The 16,181-nt window shown below is 52.1% G+C and overlaps 2 protein-coding genes across 2 annotated transcripts; one reads left to right on the top strand and one right to left on the bottom strand.

Moving 5' to 3' along the window:
- Window positions 1–210: 210 nt before the first annotated feature.
- Window positions 211–3,936, top strand: acp6 (acid phosphatase 6, lysophosphatidic). The gene is made up of 10 exons (XM_068746730.1): window positions 211–426; window positions 529–654; window positions 1,000–1,130; window positions 1,233–1,312; window positions 1,411–1,498; window positions 2,165–2,297; window positions 2,851–2,951; window positions 3,031–3,123; window positions 3,193–3,358; window positions 3,438–3,936. The coding sequence occupies exons 1-10, from the start codon at window positions 211–213 to the stop codon at window positions 3,558–3,560; spliced, it is 1,257 nt and encodes a 418-aa protein (XP_068602831.1). The 3' UTR covers window positions 3,561–3,936.
- A 441-nt stretch (window positions 3,937–4,377) lies between these two features.
- On the bottom strand, window positions 4,378–13,301 carry bcl9 (BCL9 transcription coactivator). The gene is made up of 8 exons (XM_068746270.1): window positions 12,912–13,301; window positions 11,068–11,381; window positions 10,640–10,747; window positions 10,375–10,561; window positions 9,553–9,649; window positions 7,286–9,464; window positions 6,720–6,989; window positions 4,378–6,603 (listed from the first exon to the last, which is right to left on the bottom strand). The coding sequence occupies exons 1-8, from the start codon at window positions 13,247–13,249 to the stop codon at window positions 5,570–5,572; spliced, it is 4,527 nt and encodes a 1,508-aa protein (XP_068602371.1). The 5' UTR covers window positions 13,250–13,301; the 3' UTR covers window positions 4,378–5,569.
- Between the last annotated feature and the right edge of the window lie 2,880 nt (window positions 13,302–16,181).

The following is a 16,181-nucleotide window of genomic DNA, read 5'->3' as shown; positions in this document are numbered from 1 at the left end:
TCTTGAGAGGTACAATATGCCCCATTTATAGTCCATTTGTTTTGACAGTGATCTGGATCATCACAGTGTGTTACTGTCCGTTTTCTCATTGTATGCCGAACAGCAATGTGATTTTTGCCTCTACTTTCTTGGATAAAACCTCCAGTACCCAAACAACTACCTAAAGGTTTAGCTGCTCCGTGGTTTGTGTGTGTTGTTCACAGCGCCGCCATGAAGAACCTTTGGATCAAATCATTTGCCGTCGGCTCGGCCTCCACGGGGCTTTGTTCATTGCTGTGGTCGCAGAAGAAGACTGAATCAGACCAGCTTGCTTCCGGTTGCACATCGGATCGAACTCCTAGTTCTCCCTATGAACTAATGTTGGTCCAAATCCTGTTCCGACATGGAGCCCGGACGCCACTCAAGTCAATCCCTGATGTGATGGAGGTAAAAACAATTATTCTGCATTTGATCAACTTGTTTAGTTCCTATTACTAAAACATAAAACATCTTGTAAATCTTTGTCTGGACTTGTATCTCTCAACCAAGGTCCAGTGGGTGCCAACATTGTTGGAGCCCCCAGCACACACCCTCATCAACTACGTAGTGACGGATCTTCAAGGTGGCCCCAAGCCCCCGAGATTTTTACCCCAGTATCAAAACAGAACGCTGACCGTGAGTGTGTTGTGTTGATCCACCATAATCGTTCATTCTCTGTTCCTCTAATGGCCACAAGGGGTCATTGCAAAGCCGTGCAGATGACTTTCAGGCTGGTGCGTTCACCTCTCTGTGGCGCTGCTGAGCTGTGAGTCTCGCTTCCCGTCGAGATTGGCACCGTATCCATGGAAATAACAGATTTCTGCGTCGAGTTTACTGCTTTTTGCTGAAGCGTTTCGCTGCACTGGGTTTATTCTAGGAAACCATCTCCCCACAGTATGGCCTCCAGCCGTTCACGCACCCATTCGGAGTCCCGTATACCAACGCAGGTGTGTCTCTGCTCCCTCATCCTCTTCATCGCAGGGCGGCAGCTTCGCCGGTCAGCTGACCACAGTGGGCATGCAGCAGCTGTATGATCTCGGTGAGCGGCTGAGGAGGAGATACATCGAGGAGACTCCTTTCCTCAGCTCCACCTTTATCCCTGCTGAGGTCTAGTAAGTGTTGCACATGGTATAAACTCTTGTACGCACACTGTACACAACACAAATGGTATCGCCCCATATGCTTTACTCATTTCAAAGTTGTTCCATTTCTAGTGTGCGCTCCACTAACGTCAGGAGGACCATTGAGTCTGCCAGGTGCCTTGTAGCTGGGCTCTTCCAGCAGAAACAAAAAGGTAGCGCAGAAATCCGCGCGTGCACGACGTCGCTTGTTCTGTCGTGATCTCCTCTCATCTGCGTTGTAAAACTGTCAATTATTTTGTTCTCCTTGAAGATGTCGTACAAATATTAACGACGGATGCAGAATCTGAAATCCTGTATCCGAACTACCAGGGATGCAAGATGCTCCAGATGTTTAGTAGGTATGTAAGAGTTCACACAGTGGAACCTCGGTTCTCCAACAAAGAAAACTGAGTTTAAAATGCCTCGGAAGCCTGCCGAAGGAAAGAGAAAAGCAGCGAGAACAAGTGTCCAATTAATGGCAAATATAGTTTTGTTTTTTGAACAAATTGAATTTTGAATTACGGAACGAATTGTTCGAGTACCGAGGTTCCACTGTATTATGTTCGAGTACCGAGGTTCCACTGTATTATGTTCGAGTACCGAGGTTCCACTGTATTATGTGAGTACCGAGGTTCCACTGTATTATGTTCGAGTACCGAGGTTCCACTGTATTATGTGAGTACCGAGGTTCCACTGTATTATGTTCGAGTACCGAGGTTCCACTGTATTATGTTCGAGTACCGAGGTTCCACTGTATTATGTTCGAGTACCGAGGTTCCACTGTATTATGTTCGAGTACCGAGGTTCCACTGTACAACAGGCAGAGACATCAAACCTCAAACATCCTTTGTTCTCACTGCTCCGAACTGGAATCTTCAATGTGTCGCACAGAATTATTTTTATTATTACCCAGGTTAGACGCCTTTAACAGGTTGTCATAGTGTGTCTGTGTTTTGGGGTGATGCTGTGCGTGCGTGTGTGCGTGTGTGCGTGTGTGTGTGTTTGTGTGCGTGTCTTCTGTGCAGCCACCGCTGGGCAGAGTTTTCCACCCTACCAGACATCGCAGCAGACCTGGAGCGCATCAAGAGTGCGTTGGGCATCGCTGCTAACCAGCATCCTGACTTCATCCTCATTAGAGACGACATGGTTGCCAGACAGGTGACGCCGCCCCATCGTGATTCACACGACTTTTATTGGGTGACACCACAAGCTAGCAGGACACAGAGGTGGCTGACCATAGCTGGAAAACTAGCAAGCTGCTAGTTATGTAAGATGGAAGTCGGTACGATCATCAAGTTTCTGGAGCGAAATGAGCTAAAGTATCAGATTCGGCGTGACTTGATATTTGCCAGGGACAGTTTGTGGTCAGGGCTGCGCTTGGAAGAGGTTCAAAGTTAAATTTAGGGTAAAATAAATCCACGTATGAACTGGACGAGAGACTTTAAAAAGTATTTCACTTGGTTGGCTGGATGTCATACTTTCCCCAAGATGTATTTGATCCAATACACCTGCAACCCACAGAAGCAGAAAACAATGCAAATTTTACCGTCACAGCTTAAAACGCACATCTTTACATGCTGCGACGCACGGCTGTCGAAAATAAGCGCGAGTCGGTGAAACCGCGGCTGGAGGAAAGCGTGCAGCCATGCCGGGTTTTGTTGCTCCACAGCAGAGCTGATCCCGGCTGACCCGAGTCCGTGCACATTCACAGGCACACGGCTTGCCCTGCCCACCGGAGCTGGAGAGCTGGACGAATCGCGTGGAGCAGAGAGCTGTGGAAATGATCTTCCACGTGTACGAGCCCACCGATAGGTTAGACTAAAGGCTGCATAATCTTTACTTCGCCCTTTAAAAGGAAGCCAGTCCGGCATTTAATCTGTGTTTGTGCCAGGGAGAAGCTGCAGCTCTGTGTGGGGCCCGTCTTCCACACCTTGTTAGCCAACATCGAGGAGAAGCTGCAGGGCGGCTCAGCGGAGCCAGACAGGTTGGGCACACGCTGTGCAAACCGGACTCTTCTGTTCGCGGTGCACGACTAAACTCTTCTCTCAAACAGGAAGTTGTATTTGTACTCTGTACATGACACCACTTTGATTCCCTGTCTGATGGCGATGGGGATTTTCCACTTGAAATGGCCCCCGTTTGCCGCTGATATAACTCTGGAGCTGCACCGACACCGGCAGACCAGCGCCACCTTTGTGAAGGTGTCCTACATGGGCCAGGTTGGGTGTGAGAATGTGTCCATCATAAAGCCGTTGCGTCCCCCCCCTCCCCGCGTGTCTCATTTGCTTGTCTCTGCAGGATGAACTGATACCAGGTTGTAGTGGAGTCTACTGCCCCCTGGAGGAGTTCAAACGGGCCGTCGCAGCGTACTCGATGAGCGCTGAACTCTACAAGTCACGCTGCGACAGCCCCGAACCTTGACCTTTGACCGGACCCTCACGGACCAGCACAGGGCTAAGCTGAGCTACAATACACACACACACGCTTTATTTAATCATCCTCTGTTCGCTTTGATGGCAGGAGAGCAACCTTCTTGGATTGCAGCATTTTCGCTTCCATGTAACTTTAATTGTATATTTCCATAAAGGAGTTATCTTCTTTATAGGCTGATTAAGCGATCGACAAATTGCTATCAGTTTGGATGTGGCTGCAATTACTTTTTCTAAACGGTTGTGAACAGGAACTGCATAAATCTATCGTTTGTTTTACAGTATTTGAAGAGATATAAATTATGTACTTGAGGATTATTTGTTCTATTAAGCATTTACTGCGCAGTGATAAATCATTCCCCAATTTCACTGGAATAAAGGAAAACGTCAAATGCTGAGGGTCTTTTTTTTGTATTGAAATGTGAACGTCTTAAAGGCCACAAAAATCTTACAATCATTTATGGTGGAAAAAGTGTAAAAAAATGTACCGAGAATCCTTAAGATTTTCACACAGGGGTCCGAGTTTGTTTTCCACCACAAAGTAAAACATGAGAAGCGTAACTTGAGTGGCGTCCTGATGCACCATGATGTCCTCTGCAAACGGCGTTCAGGAAGTACGTCCTGCTAAAACGTCACCTCGGCCGTGCTTCTTGCCAACGTCGGTTAGCAGGTTTGACGTGTACAATGACAAAAAAAAACATTTCTGGTCCACATGACAATAGTCGGGTCGTGTGGACGCACGCACGCACACACACACACACACACTACATAGACAACATGTATATACCAAAACAATATCTTTTATTTGTAGCCCATCACCACAGCGCCGGCCGGCTATCCTGCACCAAAGCCAATGGAGAAACACATGACAAGCGTTTACAAGAGGAAGAGAGAGGAAGTCAACCGGATGGCGCAGCAGTCTGTTTACATGTCCGTGTCTCGCTCTGGACACACCTGCCTTACTGGGTCCTACCTAGATCTAGCTCTAGAGTACATGGCACACCCGTCCCATTCTGCAGACCATTTAGGGGATTATTGCTGTGGGAATGATCATTACCCAGAGTCAAAACGAAACAGGAACACAACAGGAACAAGGAAAACACAGCGCACGTCTGGGTATTAGCAGTACTATTCGCTCTAAGTGGAGTCCTGAAGGTTTTGTAGCACCGTCGCTCCCGACCCCCGACGGACCGGGCGCCGCCATCGTGCTGCAAAGCGGCCAGGATCCTCGCACTTGACGCGTTGCTCACAACGGTTAAAAAGAGAGAAAGAAGACGCTTTCTGCAGACAGTCCATGTTTGTGCTTTTTTTTAATAATACTATTATCTTAATGAGGTCATAGTTTGGTTTGTTATACACTGGAGTTACAAAGGAAATTAAAATAGACTAAAATTCGAAGAGCCCACCAATGGTAAACAGTACAGTATTTTAAGGGGGCATTCCTCCCCAATGAAAGTTGGGCAAGAGGAGTTGAGAGGTCACTGATAGAATGCCTATACACACACAGACCCACACACACACACACACACACACACACGCACACTCGCACGGATATACTGTACAGAAACAGTCGAAACTATGGCGCGAAAGACGAGATGGTTCCACTAGAGTCTTCACAAAGCACAAATTCTTCTCATTCTCTTGTTCCGTACCCCTTTCATGACAAATCGGGGGGGGTTTATTTGAAAAAGTAGACATATACTGTAGCATCTCCCCCCGCTGACTCGGTAGATCGATTCCTCTTTGATGTCGACGTCACCATTAAAGTCAGATAATCAAAAAAGCACAAGAACAGTTCTGTGAAACAACGATCCGCATACATTCTGAAGTTCACGGGTCAAAAGTACTCCGTCACGGGCCGGTCCGAGCGGCTCCTTTCTTCTATTATACTTCCTTTACTTGAGTCAGGCAGTTTTCTTAACCCCCCCCCCAAACACAACGACCTTTACGCCACCCTTGTGTCCCATCAGAGAACATTCTAGATACAAGGTTTCTGTTGGTTTAGAACATTCCGGGGCCCGGACTGAACCCCATGTCCATGTCGCGTGGCCTCATCTGACCCCCCATCATCATCGTCTGCTGTGGCGGGCCACCCATGCCCTGCAGTGACATCATCATGTTGGGTGAGCCACCCGGGCCTGGGTGGGCCATTTGTCTCCCCTGCATCATCCCTCCCGGACCCCCCGGGGCCATCATCCGGTGCTGGGGGCCCATAATGCCTTGGCCCATGAACCCCGGTGGTCGCATGGAGTTGTGGCCAGGGTTTCCCATTGGCATGTCCTGTGGGCCGATCCCCCCGCCGGGCCCTCCCGGCATCACCCCCATCCCCTGCATGGACATGCCCATCCTGGGGGGACCTTCGCCCATCATGCTCTGCATGGGGAAGCCGGACGGGTGCGGTGCTTTCACCCCAGGGTTGTCTCCCGCCCCCCGTGGGAAGTAAGACAGAGTCTGACTGGGCTTCTCCGACGGGATTATCCTGGACAGGTCAAACTCCGGGATGCCGGAGGCCCCCGGCCGCATCACCTCGTGGAGGTCTGCGTCACTGAATCCGCCTTGCATGCTGTTAAACTCGGGCCCTCCGGGGGTATTGGGCTTGCACATACCACCGTCTCCCCCAACCCCGTGTGCCATGTTAACCATTCGTCCTCCCATAGGCCCCCCCTCTCCCTGGAAGCCCATGGGGTGACCAGGGAAGCCTTGGGGACCGTTATGTGGGGAGAAAGGACCTTGCTGGGAGGGGGACTGGGTGAGTGGGTACGCCTGGCCTCGGTGGGGGTAGCCTAAGCGCCCCTGGGGCATCATCTGAGGGTTCCCCATACCAGGGTCTTGAGGATTTGACGGCATCATCATGCCGTGAGGCATCATGACCGGGCCCATGTTGGGGGCATTGGGAGAGGGCATCTGCGGCGGCATGCCGTGGGAGAGGGGCTGGGATCCCATCGGATTCATACCCAGCGGGCTGAGGGCAGACATGGGTCCAGCGGTTCCAGGTCCCATCATGCGCGGGTTTCCTTGGTGGTTCATCGCCATACCTGAATGTAGAAGACAAAGAGCAGCCATTTTACACAGCTCGGGAAGACAACGTTGGAGTTCCTGATGCTTCAACAAATGCCAACAGAACGAAGGAAAGACGTTTCTGCCGCCTCACCGTTATTGTTCACCGATGGCAGGTTCGGGGAACGGGCCGGGGGTGAGTCGTCGTCCGAACTGGCGACAGTCTTTATGGCATCGTGGTAAAGCGGGGTGGAGCTGGGCATGGCAAACTTGGACATGCGTGACATCATGATGGACAGAGGGTTCTGGGATAGCGTTGGCTCAGGAGGGATGGTGTACGGACTGCCAGACGGGACGCTGCCTGGGTGAGACATCGAGCCAGATGGCGCTCCTGATGGAGGGGCAGAAGGGGGGCCGTTACCACCTAGAAGACAACATGATGCGAAATAAAATGGTATAACAAAAATGTGGTCGAGCTTAGAAGTCGTCTTTCCACTCTCCAGAAGAGAGTGGAAAACAGTGGAAAGAAAGCATTATGTCATGTGACCACCAGAGGGAGCCACTGGACTGTACCCACCCCTCAGGTCTTTGGTTTTGTGAACTAATTGTCATTTCAAATGACTAAAAATGGCTCAAATCTAATAGTCAGATTATTTACATGAACTCTCAACAACGTGGAGAATGAAACACGAAAGACGCAGCAGAGACGATCATTTATACCTTGCTCCATGTTCCCCATCATGTTTGGTGAAGTGATACTGAGGGGGGGCTTTCCACCCTGAGGGGGCACGCCGGGACTCTGCATGGGTGGTTTTGGTGAGGAAGCCCACCCTGGGGAGGGGTTTGGAAGAGAGGGGGACCTCATATGAACGGGAGAGGCACCGGCCGATCCCATCATAGAGTGGGGGGACTTCATTGGTGCTGAAGCTGGCGGGGCTGGGGGGGCGCTGGGCCCCGAGGGACCAGTGAGCATGCCAGCCAGCTGGGACGGTGTCTGGGGGGATTTAAGGTTCCCAGACGGAGAGCCCATCATGGGGGACTGAACCTGCCTTAGAGGGGGGGACTTTAGAGGGTTGACGCTCGGAGAGTTGCCGCCGCCTCCTTGGACGTTCAGGTCTGCTGGCTTGCGGCCTCTCTGACCTTGTGAAGGTCCACCAGCAGGGGGGAGATGGTTCATTCGACCGTTGCCTCCCGTTGGTGTGGATCTGTGCTCTGGACCAAAAGCCTGGTCTCCGTGGGGGCCCCTCATTCCTCCAGGGAAGGGCCGCCCAGGCCCCATGGGAAAGTCTCCCTGCTGTGCATGCTCGGGGAAGGGGGGCCCCTGCATGGGCCTGCCTTGAGGACCCATGTTGTCCATCGGGGGTCCTCCGCCTCCTCTCATTCTCATGATTTCATCAGGACTCATGTTCATACCGGGATCTCGTAGTTTGGACGGGTGCATGTGAGCTCCTGGTCCAGGGCCAGGACCCATGCCAAACTCAGGCCCCATCTCCCGGCCCCCCATTCCCTGCAGCCGAGAGGAAGGACTCATCGGACCATCACCGGGCATCCTGGGAAATATACCCATGCCATTGCCAGGTTCCATTCCACCTCTCTGATGTCCCATCATCCTTTGCATGTCCATCATCATCCCGGGGGGGATCCCCTTCTCTCCAGCCAGGCCTTGGTGGAACATTGCTTCTTGGACCGACTGGGGGTTTGGAAAACGTTCTCCACGACCTCCAGGACCAGCGAACATTCCTCCAGGTCCTCCAGGGAAGCCTCGTGCGTCTCCCATACGGGGGGGCATGTCGTCAGGCCAGCCCATTCCGGGCCTTGGGGGTCCCTCCATTTCTGGATTCATCATGCCAGAGAAGCCGGGCATCCTCTGCATGTGGGGGTGAATACCCCTGGGGCCAGGACCCATGCTCATGCGCTCCTGGTAGTGCTCAGGTGGACCCCCTGGTCCTCCCCATATCTCTCCTGGGCCCATCTGATAGGGGGGTGGGGGCCCTCGGATCATGCCGCGTGGCCCGTGGGCATGCATCATCATGTCTGGGGGGAGTGGCCGGTGTTGCATTTCCTGTTTCTTCCTCTTTTCCTCATAAAACTCCTGCTGTAGCTTCAACCAGGCCACCTGCTCCGGGGTCATCTGATCTCCTTCTCCACAGCCCCCCGGCCCCCCCATATGTGCAGCCATTTCATCTTGTGGAAACGGGGGCATGTCTCTCGGCCCGTGGGGCGGACCGAAGGGGGGGCCTTGTGGACGGGGTCCTCCTTGACCACCCGCTGGCCCAAGGCTTTGAGATTGGGCCATCATGGCCTGTAGAGGACCCTGCTCCGCTCTGCGGGGTGCTCCGTCGGGGCCTCCATCATGGGGCCCACCGTGGGGCGGTGGGGGCCCGGCTGGCGGGGCGTCGCGGTCGTCAGGGAAAAGCATGCGCTGGATGTCTCTGAGGGTCTGCAGGGAGCGCTGCCGGTGCTCCAGCTGTTCCTGGGACAGGCCCTCGGTGTTGGCCTCCATGTTCAGCAGCTCCTGGGCCAGTTGCTGCTGCTGCTGCTGCTGCTGCTGCTGGGGGGTCAGACCCACGCCACCGGAGCCAACGCCCTGGCCCCCTTCACCTGCCGTGGGAGGGTTGAGGCCCGCCTCGGGTTGGGCGCCGGGGGCTTGATCAACCTGGGCTGTAGGGTTACCTGGGCTGTTGCCTGGAAGGTTTTTGGATTCCATGCCTGCGGAAGAGGAGCCTTCCTGAGGAAGACCACCAGAGTGGTTCCCTTGGTTGGGAGGCGGAGGCGGGGCGGGCTCCGCCATGCCAGGTAAGGAAGGTTTGGATCCAGACTGGTGGCTCTGATCTTGGGCATGAGGAGGGGGCTGCTGGAGAGGCTTGGGGTCATTTCGGAGGGCGCCTGCAGCATTGTTCTTAAACAGAAAAGGGACAGAAATCACATCGAGTCCACGTGCACGCTCACGCCGATTAAAAGCGCGCGTGATCCGTGCGTGTCGTTACCAGGAGGAGGTGCGCTTTGTCCTTGCTGTTGGAGATATTTTTCATGTGGAAGGAAATGATGTTCTCCGTATGGCCAGTGAGAACCGAATCAGCTGCCCTGAGGAGGAGGAAGAGAGTCGGTCTTCAGACACAATGAGTGTGTGTGTGTGTGTGTGTGTGGGTAGGTGTGTGCACGTTTGAGAGGCCGAGAGTTGAATGAGTACTAGATTGGACCATGAAGGTAAAAGCAAGGTGAATAGACCTATAGAACTATCCCCCCCCCCCCCCTGCAATAAACACAACAACCTCCAGAACAAACAAACATCAAAGAGGACAACAACCTCTGATGTCCGGAAACAAGGACGTACTTCAATGGACGAAGTCACGAATTGCTTTTCATTTTTCACCTGCAGTTGCTCAAAGAGTTTCACCGTGGACGCCGTCGCCTCACTGCGAGAAGGCAGCGGGTTCGAATCCCATCTGTGTGGAGCTTTTATGTTCTCCTCGTGTCCGCAGATGTTTTTTAACCCCGTGTTCGCCGGTTTCCACATCCAAAAACATGCAGTTTAGGTGAATTGATCGCACTAAACAGTCCGGAGGCGTGATTGTTTGTCTCTGTGTACCCCGCCCCCGCCCCCCCATAGCAGGCTGGGATAGGCTCCAGCAACGCGGCTGTAGATGAGACTATTGTCTGCGTAAGAAAATAATAATCTGACCGCATCCCTTTATCCAGATCCTCTGCAACCCTTAATGGCTTCTTGCCCGTCACATTCTTGAAATGAAATTATGGGGAGGGAAGAATACTCAGCGAGCGAGATAAAAAGTAACTCTCAGCTCCCTTACTTGTTGGCCATCTCTGTGGTGAAGACATAAACAAGTTTTGTGCCTGGCTTCTGGCCGGTAGGAGGTTCTGCCGTGGACCCCTGGCCTCCCATCGTATTATGGGATGGCGTAGAGGAGCGACTCAGCCCAGCATTGGAGGTAGAGTGTGTGACGGAGTCCTGGGCTTTCACGTCACTGGAGTTGCAGTCTGCAGGGACACAACAACCGTGTTTTCAGGACTACCAAAGGCTTATGGGTAACGTAGTTCTACAGTTGTCACACTTACTGAAGAATCCTTTGTCGTCTTCGTCACTTTCTCCTCCAGAGCACCAGTCAGTTCCGCTGTATGGCTGCCTCCTCTCTGCCACGCACATCCTCTTCACCCTGCTGCTGTCTATAAACACGCACGCACGCACGCACGCACACACGCACACACACACGCACACACACACGCGCACGCACGCACACACGCGGGGGCTTGGGTTGACTTGTGGGTGACAGTGAGGCACATCAAAGTAATCGTGGCACGACGGCTAACCCGAGAACGTTTGCAGATTCCACCAATAATCAATAATGCCTTCACTATAAACAACCTCTTCAGGAACTATTGGTTATTCTAGAAATCAAGTGTTCTATTGATTACGTCAGTGATTTAAGCATCCATCCTGAGCGATGCCATCACAGCTGGCGGGGGGGGGGGGGGGGGGGTCGTACCTTTTTCCTCGCCGGCGGGGGTGCCGCTCTCCGGCTGATCGAACGACTCCACTGAGGTGCTCCTCTCCCTCTTAACTTTAACCTTGGAGCTCGGGCCAGAGGTCAGCCCCTGCCCGTTCTTCAGCCCAATGCCCCCGCCCACATTCTGAGCCCCCTTGGAACCCAGGGTTTTCGGGTCGCAGGGCGAGGGTTGTGATTGGCTGCCAGCGCTCCCAGGTTTACCCTGATTGGGCATTTTAGAGTCCATCTGGCTGGCAGTGGAGGGGGACATGACAGGAGGGGAGCGTACCATGGCCTCCGTCTTCGGTTTAGGGCTGACAAACGGGGCGAAGAGCAAAACAGAACAGCAGCAGATTTATATCACGCTTTAAGGAAAGACTTTATCACAGTTTTCTTGTATTTATACAGAATAACGGTCTCCTTGGGTGCAACCGGACAGAGAACACCAAACATTACTTTTCGTCTACCTGCAGACGTTTGTGACCTTTTGTTCACTTTAATTCAAATTTGGGGCACATCAAGCTAAATATTCGGGGCTGGCATATACCTCGTGATCACGCCCGGGAATTGGGCACAAACCAGACAATGAGGGGTGCAATGCCAAGCAGCAGGCGATCTATGAGGTCTGACCCCCCCCCAGCGAATACAAGGTTCAACATCCAGAGGCAGACAAGAAAACACGTCTTAAGTGCCCCCTTTTCTCCTTCGCTGTTAAACACGAAGTCGTCGGGGTAGCGCTCGTCACAGGTGAGCGGGAAGAGGAGTTCCACGCAGGCAGGTGAGGCTGGAGGAGCTCGCAGCAGACGCAGGCCGACCGCTGCCGCGCGCTACGCGTGAGAGGAGTTCAGTTTGGGCAAGCAGGACGCAGAAAACCGGCAGAGAATTCCTTCACCACACCCTAATCGCGTTCTATGTGTCACGCTCACACACACACACACACACACACACACGTACAACTAGAATGAAACAAATGCCAACACGTCCAGAACGCCCGACCGCAGCCGAGCGCACGCACACACACACACACACACAGCCATTAGAAAATGACGGCGAAGCCAGAATTCAGGCAGTCCAGACGGCCATTTCCAGAGGCTCCAGAACCATGAGTCAGCACGGAAAACCTCCGAGCACAGCGGACTCGCTGAACCCAGAACGGCTCGGGGGTCACGTGTCAAAATACGGAGCAGGAAAACCGAATCTGCAACGCACTCGGCCCACACAACAAGAAATACACTTGGTGAAGTCTTTCCATGGGTCTCCGGCCGCGCGTGTGTGGAGACGGTTCCTCTTCCTCCGGGACATCGGATCCGCGTTCTGTTCAGGAACTAAACCCGTTTGGCCGAAGGCTGCAGAAATGGCTGGTCGCTGCACTTAAAATAGTTCAGCTTTAATAAAACAAGGAGGCGGGACGCCGTTGCTTGCTCCTCATCAGTATTTTTTTAAATCAGAACTTGTCATTAAGCAAATGTTAAGATGCAAGTTTCACAGCATCCTGAGCACCGAGCCGAGGGGTTCATAGGTCACCCTGAAATCTACGGCACCGATAGAGTGCTGCTTAAACTGGTAACTGGACTCTAAAAGGGCGTTCCAGACAGAAAATGGCTCCCCACACTCACCCCCCCCCCCCCCTGGCTTTGACACCCTGCCTTCCACTCATTCATTCGAGTGCTGTGTTATTATTCGGGGCCCGTCTGTGACGCCTGGCTGTGTTTCCGTGTCTCGTGGCAGCAACACTTGGAGTTTCACTTCTTACTGTAACTCTGGCTTGAACGCACATTTCCTATGGACATATGGAGTTGAAGCCATCGAGAGGACACGAGGCAGGAAGCGGGGAGTCCACTCACCTCTGCGTGTTGGTGGACGGGGAGTTCTTTAGCCGATTGGCGTGCATCGATGGGGCTCCCAGGACGACAGAACAGGGCGAAGTGATGAGCTGGTGAGGGCTGCCTGTGTGGGACAGCGGCGCTTTTGTGCGCACGTTCCTGGACCCGGGAACAGGATTCCCAATGCTCGAGAGGGTTCCCCGAGCGTCCTTGGTCTCCTCCCGCTCTTTCTTCCCTCGTTCTTTTTTGTTAAAGTGTGTCGCCGCTGTACCTGCCGCTGCTGGCCTCTCCTCTTGGACCTCCAACATTCTCTCTATGTCCTTGTCTGTGGTGGTGGTGGTGTGTGTGTGCATGCGCATGTGCGTCTGTGTGTGCGTGCACGCACGTGCGTGTGCGTTAAAAACAATAGCAATAGTCCAGAATCCTCACGCGCTCAGTGTGCAGTTATGAAACTCCCCCGAAGGGGGCTTTCAACGGCCCCTGGGCACACTGTAAAGAGAGGAGACACAAAACACAGACTGTTAATAACTGTAAAATAGGGGGGGGGGCTTTGAGAGGTCTTTGGTTAACATGTCTGATCATTAAAAATTGTGCAATTAACCCAGAATTATCTGCATCACAGCTTTAAGCAGCTTCGACTTCAAGATGTCGTGCGTCTGTGCAGCCATCTTTGTTTACGTGTTCACGAGAGATTTAAACCCGACTTGTACGATTCTCACGCTCTTGTCCACAGAAATCTGTTCCTGAATCGATGATCAGGGCCATCGAAGGATCAATCAAACCAGAATATAAGACCAAACTCTATTCCAGGCATGGGCAAACTACGGCCCGGGGGCCATATGCGGCCCCTTGGGCTTTTTAATCCGGCCCGCGGAACTTCCACGTCCAAATTACATCATAAAATGTTATTATAATTAAACCTCATTCCTTTTACCTTTTTAAGATCATCTTTTGATTGTCATTATATGTTTTACACTTTTTACACTACAAACACACAATGAAATTCCACTTTTCCCACTGTAATGTTACCTGTAAAAGGCCAAATCCTTTCATGTAATGACTTTTACATGTCATTTATATTAGTTCACACAAAATTTAGAACCCATTGCGGCCCGCGAGTCAAAAAGTTTGCCCACCCCTGCTCTATTCCCTCCCTCAGCTAGATTTGAAATGCTGCCACGTTAACTCGCACCATTCGTCAGACACTGAAGAGCAAGCACAGAATTGACGTTTCAAAATAAGCCTCTCTTTCAGAGAAGGCGTCTGTTCTTGGTATGAGAAGTGATCAAGGTGAACAGCTGATCACACGTAGAACCAGGAAGTGTCCCGAACCGAAGCCGGCTGAGTTCTACGATAAGTTTCACCCGTCATCGTTCCTACCGTCGGGGGTTTGGGTGGGGCATCATGTTAACTAAATAAATACCAGAAGCACGTGTAACTGGAGCAAACAGTGGAGCGGGAGTCTGTGGTTGTCTCTGTGCTGCTGGCGAGCGACGAGAAGCATGAGAATCCTATTTGAGAACGTGCGGGCCAGTCAGATTACTCCGTCATCCTGAAAATATTTAGGAGCTCTTCCAAAGACACTCGACGCGGTAACTGGCTCCAGAGTTCCCCTGGGGAGAAGGAGGTGGGGGGGGCAGACTAATACACAGACTCCTCCAGGATCACTGCTGCACACGACTGGATGGGCACAGAGGAGGAGCCTGATGCAGGGGGGGTTCACTTTTTTAACGCTGCTTCAAATCCATATTTATTTAAGGGGGGGTACTACTTGCAAGTGAACACCCACTCGAGAGACGACACATTCAGACGCTTCGTATGAACGATCTTAAAATCTACGGCGAAACAAGCGGCGCATTTCCAGGCGCGTCGCCGCTTGGGCTCTCCCGGCGCAGAGCGAACTGCTGAAAGCACACGTGCAGATCGATGAGCAAATAAAAGTCGACAGCAAAACTCAAAAAAGTGACGAAGTCGCTTGAATGAGTTGGAAAAACCTGCCATCCAGCACGGATTAAAACACCGGCACCAACAATAACCGATTATCGTACGATTATGAAAGACAGGGAAGCAGAAAACTGGAAAACGTGAGGACTTCACGGTCCACACGAATCATAATCACCGCATTCACGTGGGTAGCCCACCCTTAAAGAGGAGCTTAAAAGTGAGTTTCGGTACGGGCGGTGACTCCAGTGCCCCCCCCCCCCCCCACCCCCACACACACACGACCCATCCCAGGGACCTCGGTGTGTCAACAGATCGGCAATTGGAAAAATATTTTCTGTGTGCTTAGAGAGATTTTGTGAACTACTGTACATCAGAAAAGCCAACCTCCTGTCCCGAGTGGCGTGTGTGTGTGTGTGTGCGTGTGTGTGCGTGTGCATGTGTGTGTGCGTGCTATATACATTCTCCAAATAATAGACACACACTCTAAAGGTAAAACTAAGCCCCAACATAAACTTCTGCACACAGCGGGACCCGTCGATCACATGTTCCATCCAATCGCACACTAACGAGACACTAATTGGAGCGCTTGCTGACACACACACACACACACACACACACGCACACACACACACACACACCAAAGCAGCGTAGCGGTAATCACAGAGCTGTCTCTGCCTCCGTCTCCAGTGAAGATGCTGCACGGCACACCAGCTAATGGGAAGCCCGTATAATGAGGCTGTTAGAATGAGCTTCTCGCCTCTGATATAAATATGAGGTTCCACTTGAAAAGGGGGCAGAAAATAGTTCAATTCAATTAGGTTTGGGTTTTAAAATGCGGGTGGCACTAAAAGACAGCAATTCATTTCATGCTTATGTAACCGCCATCGTAGTCGGGCCGAGCTCAGGGTCGACGCCTTCCTGCTACGTCACGCGCTTCCCTCTGAAGGAATGGGAGCATCCGCCGGGATGAACAGGAGAGGGATCAGGACTTTATTTTATCTGAACACAACAATGCTAGGACGCTGCTGCTGTAGAAAATAGAGAGGGAAGAGCACGCTCTCCCTCATCCGTCTGGCTGCTGATGGTTCCGCCTTATTTATGCAAATCCCATCTCGCTCTTCAGAGAACTGCTCTCCCCCTCTCGCTCGCTACACTTTTCATTTACTCGTCCTCCATTTAGAAAAAAGAAATTTCATCCATTATTTGCGGAGAGTAATATCATAATAATCATTTCCCCCCTCGACTCTCACTTTTCTGCGAGAATACACGAAAACAGAGTCGTTAGCAGGAAACCATGCGGCGCATCGAAACGGCAGCCGGCTCGCTCGCTAACGTCGAGTCCTTTCA

This window comes from Brachionichthys hirsutus, chromosome 12 (genome assembly GCF_040956055.1).
Source record: "Brachionichthys hirsutus isolate HB-005 chromosome 12, CSIRO-AGI_Bhir_v1, whole genome shotgun sequence".
In the NCBI taxonomy this organism is placed as follows: Eukaryota; Metazoa; Chordata; class Actinopteri; order Lophiiformes; family Brachionichthyidae; genus Brachionichthys; species Brachionichthys hirsutus.
Note: the sequence above shows the minus strand (reverse complement) of the source record. Positions and strands in the feature narration are given on the sequence as shown.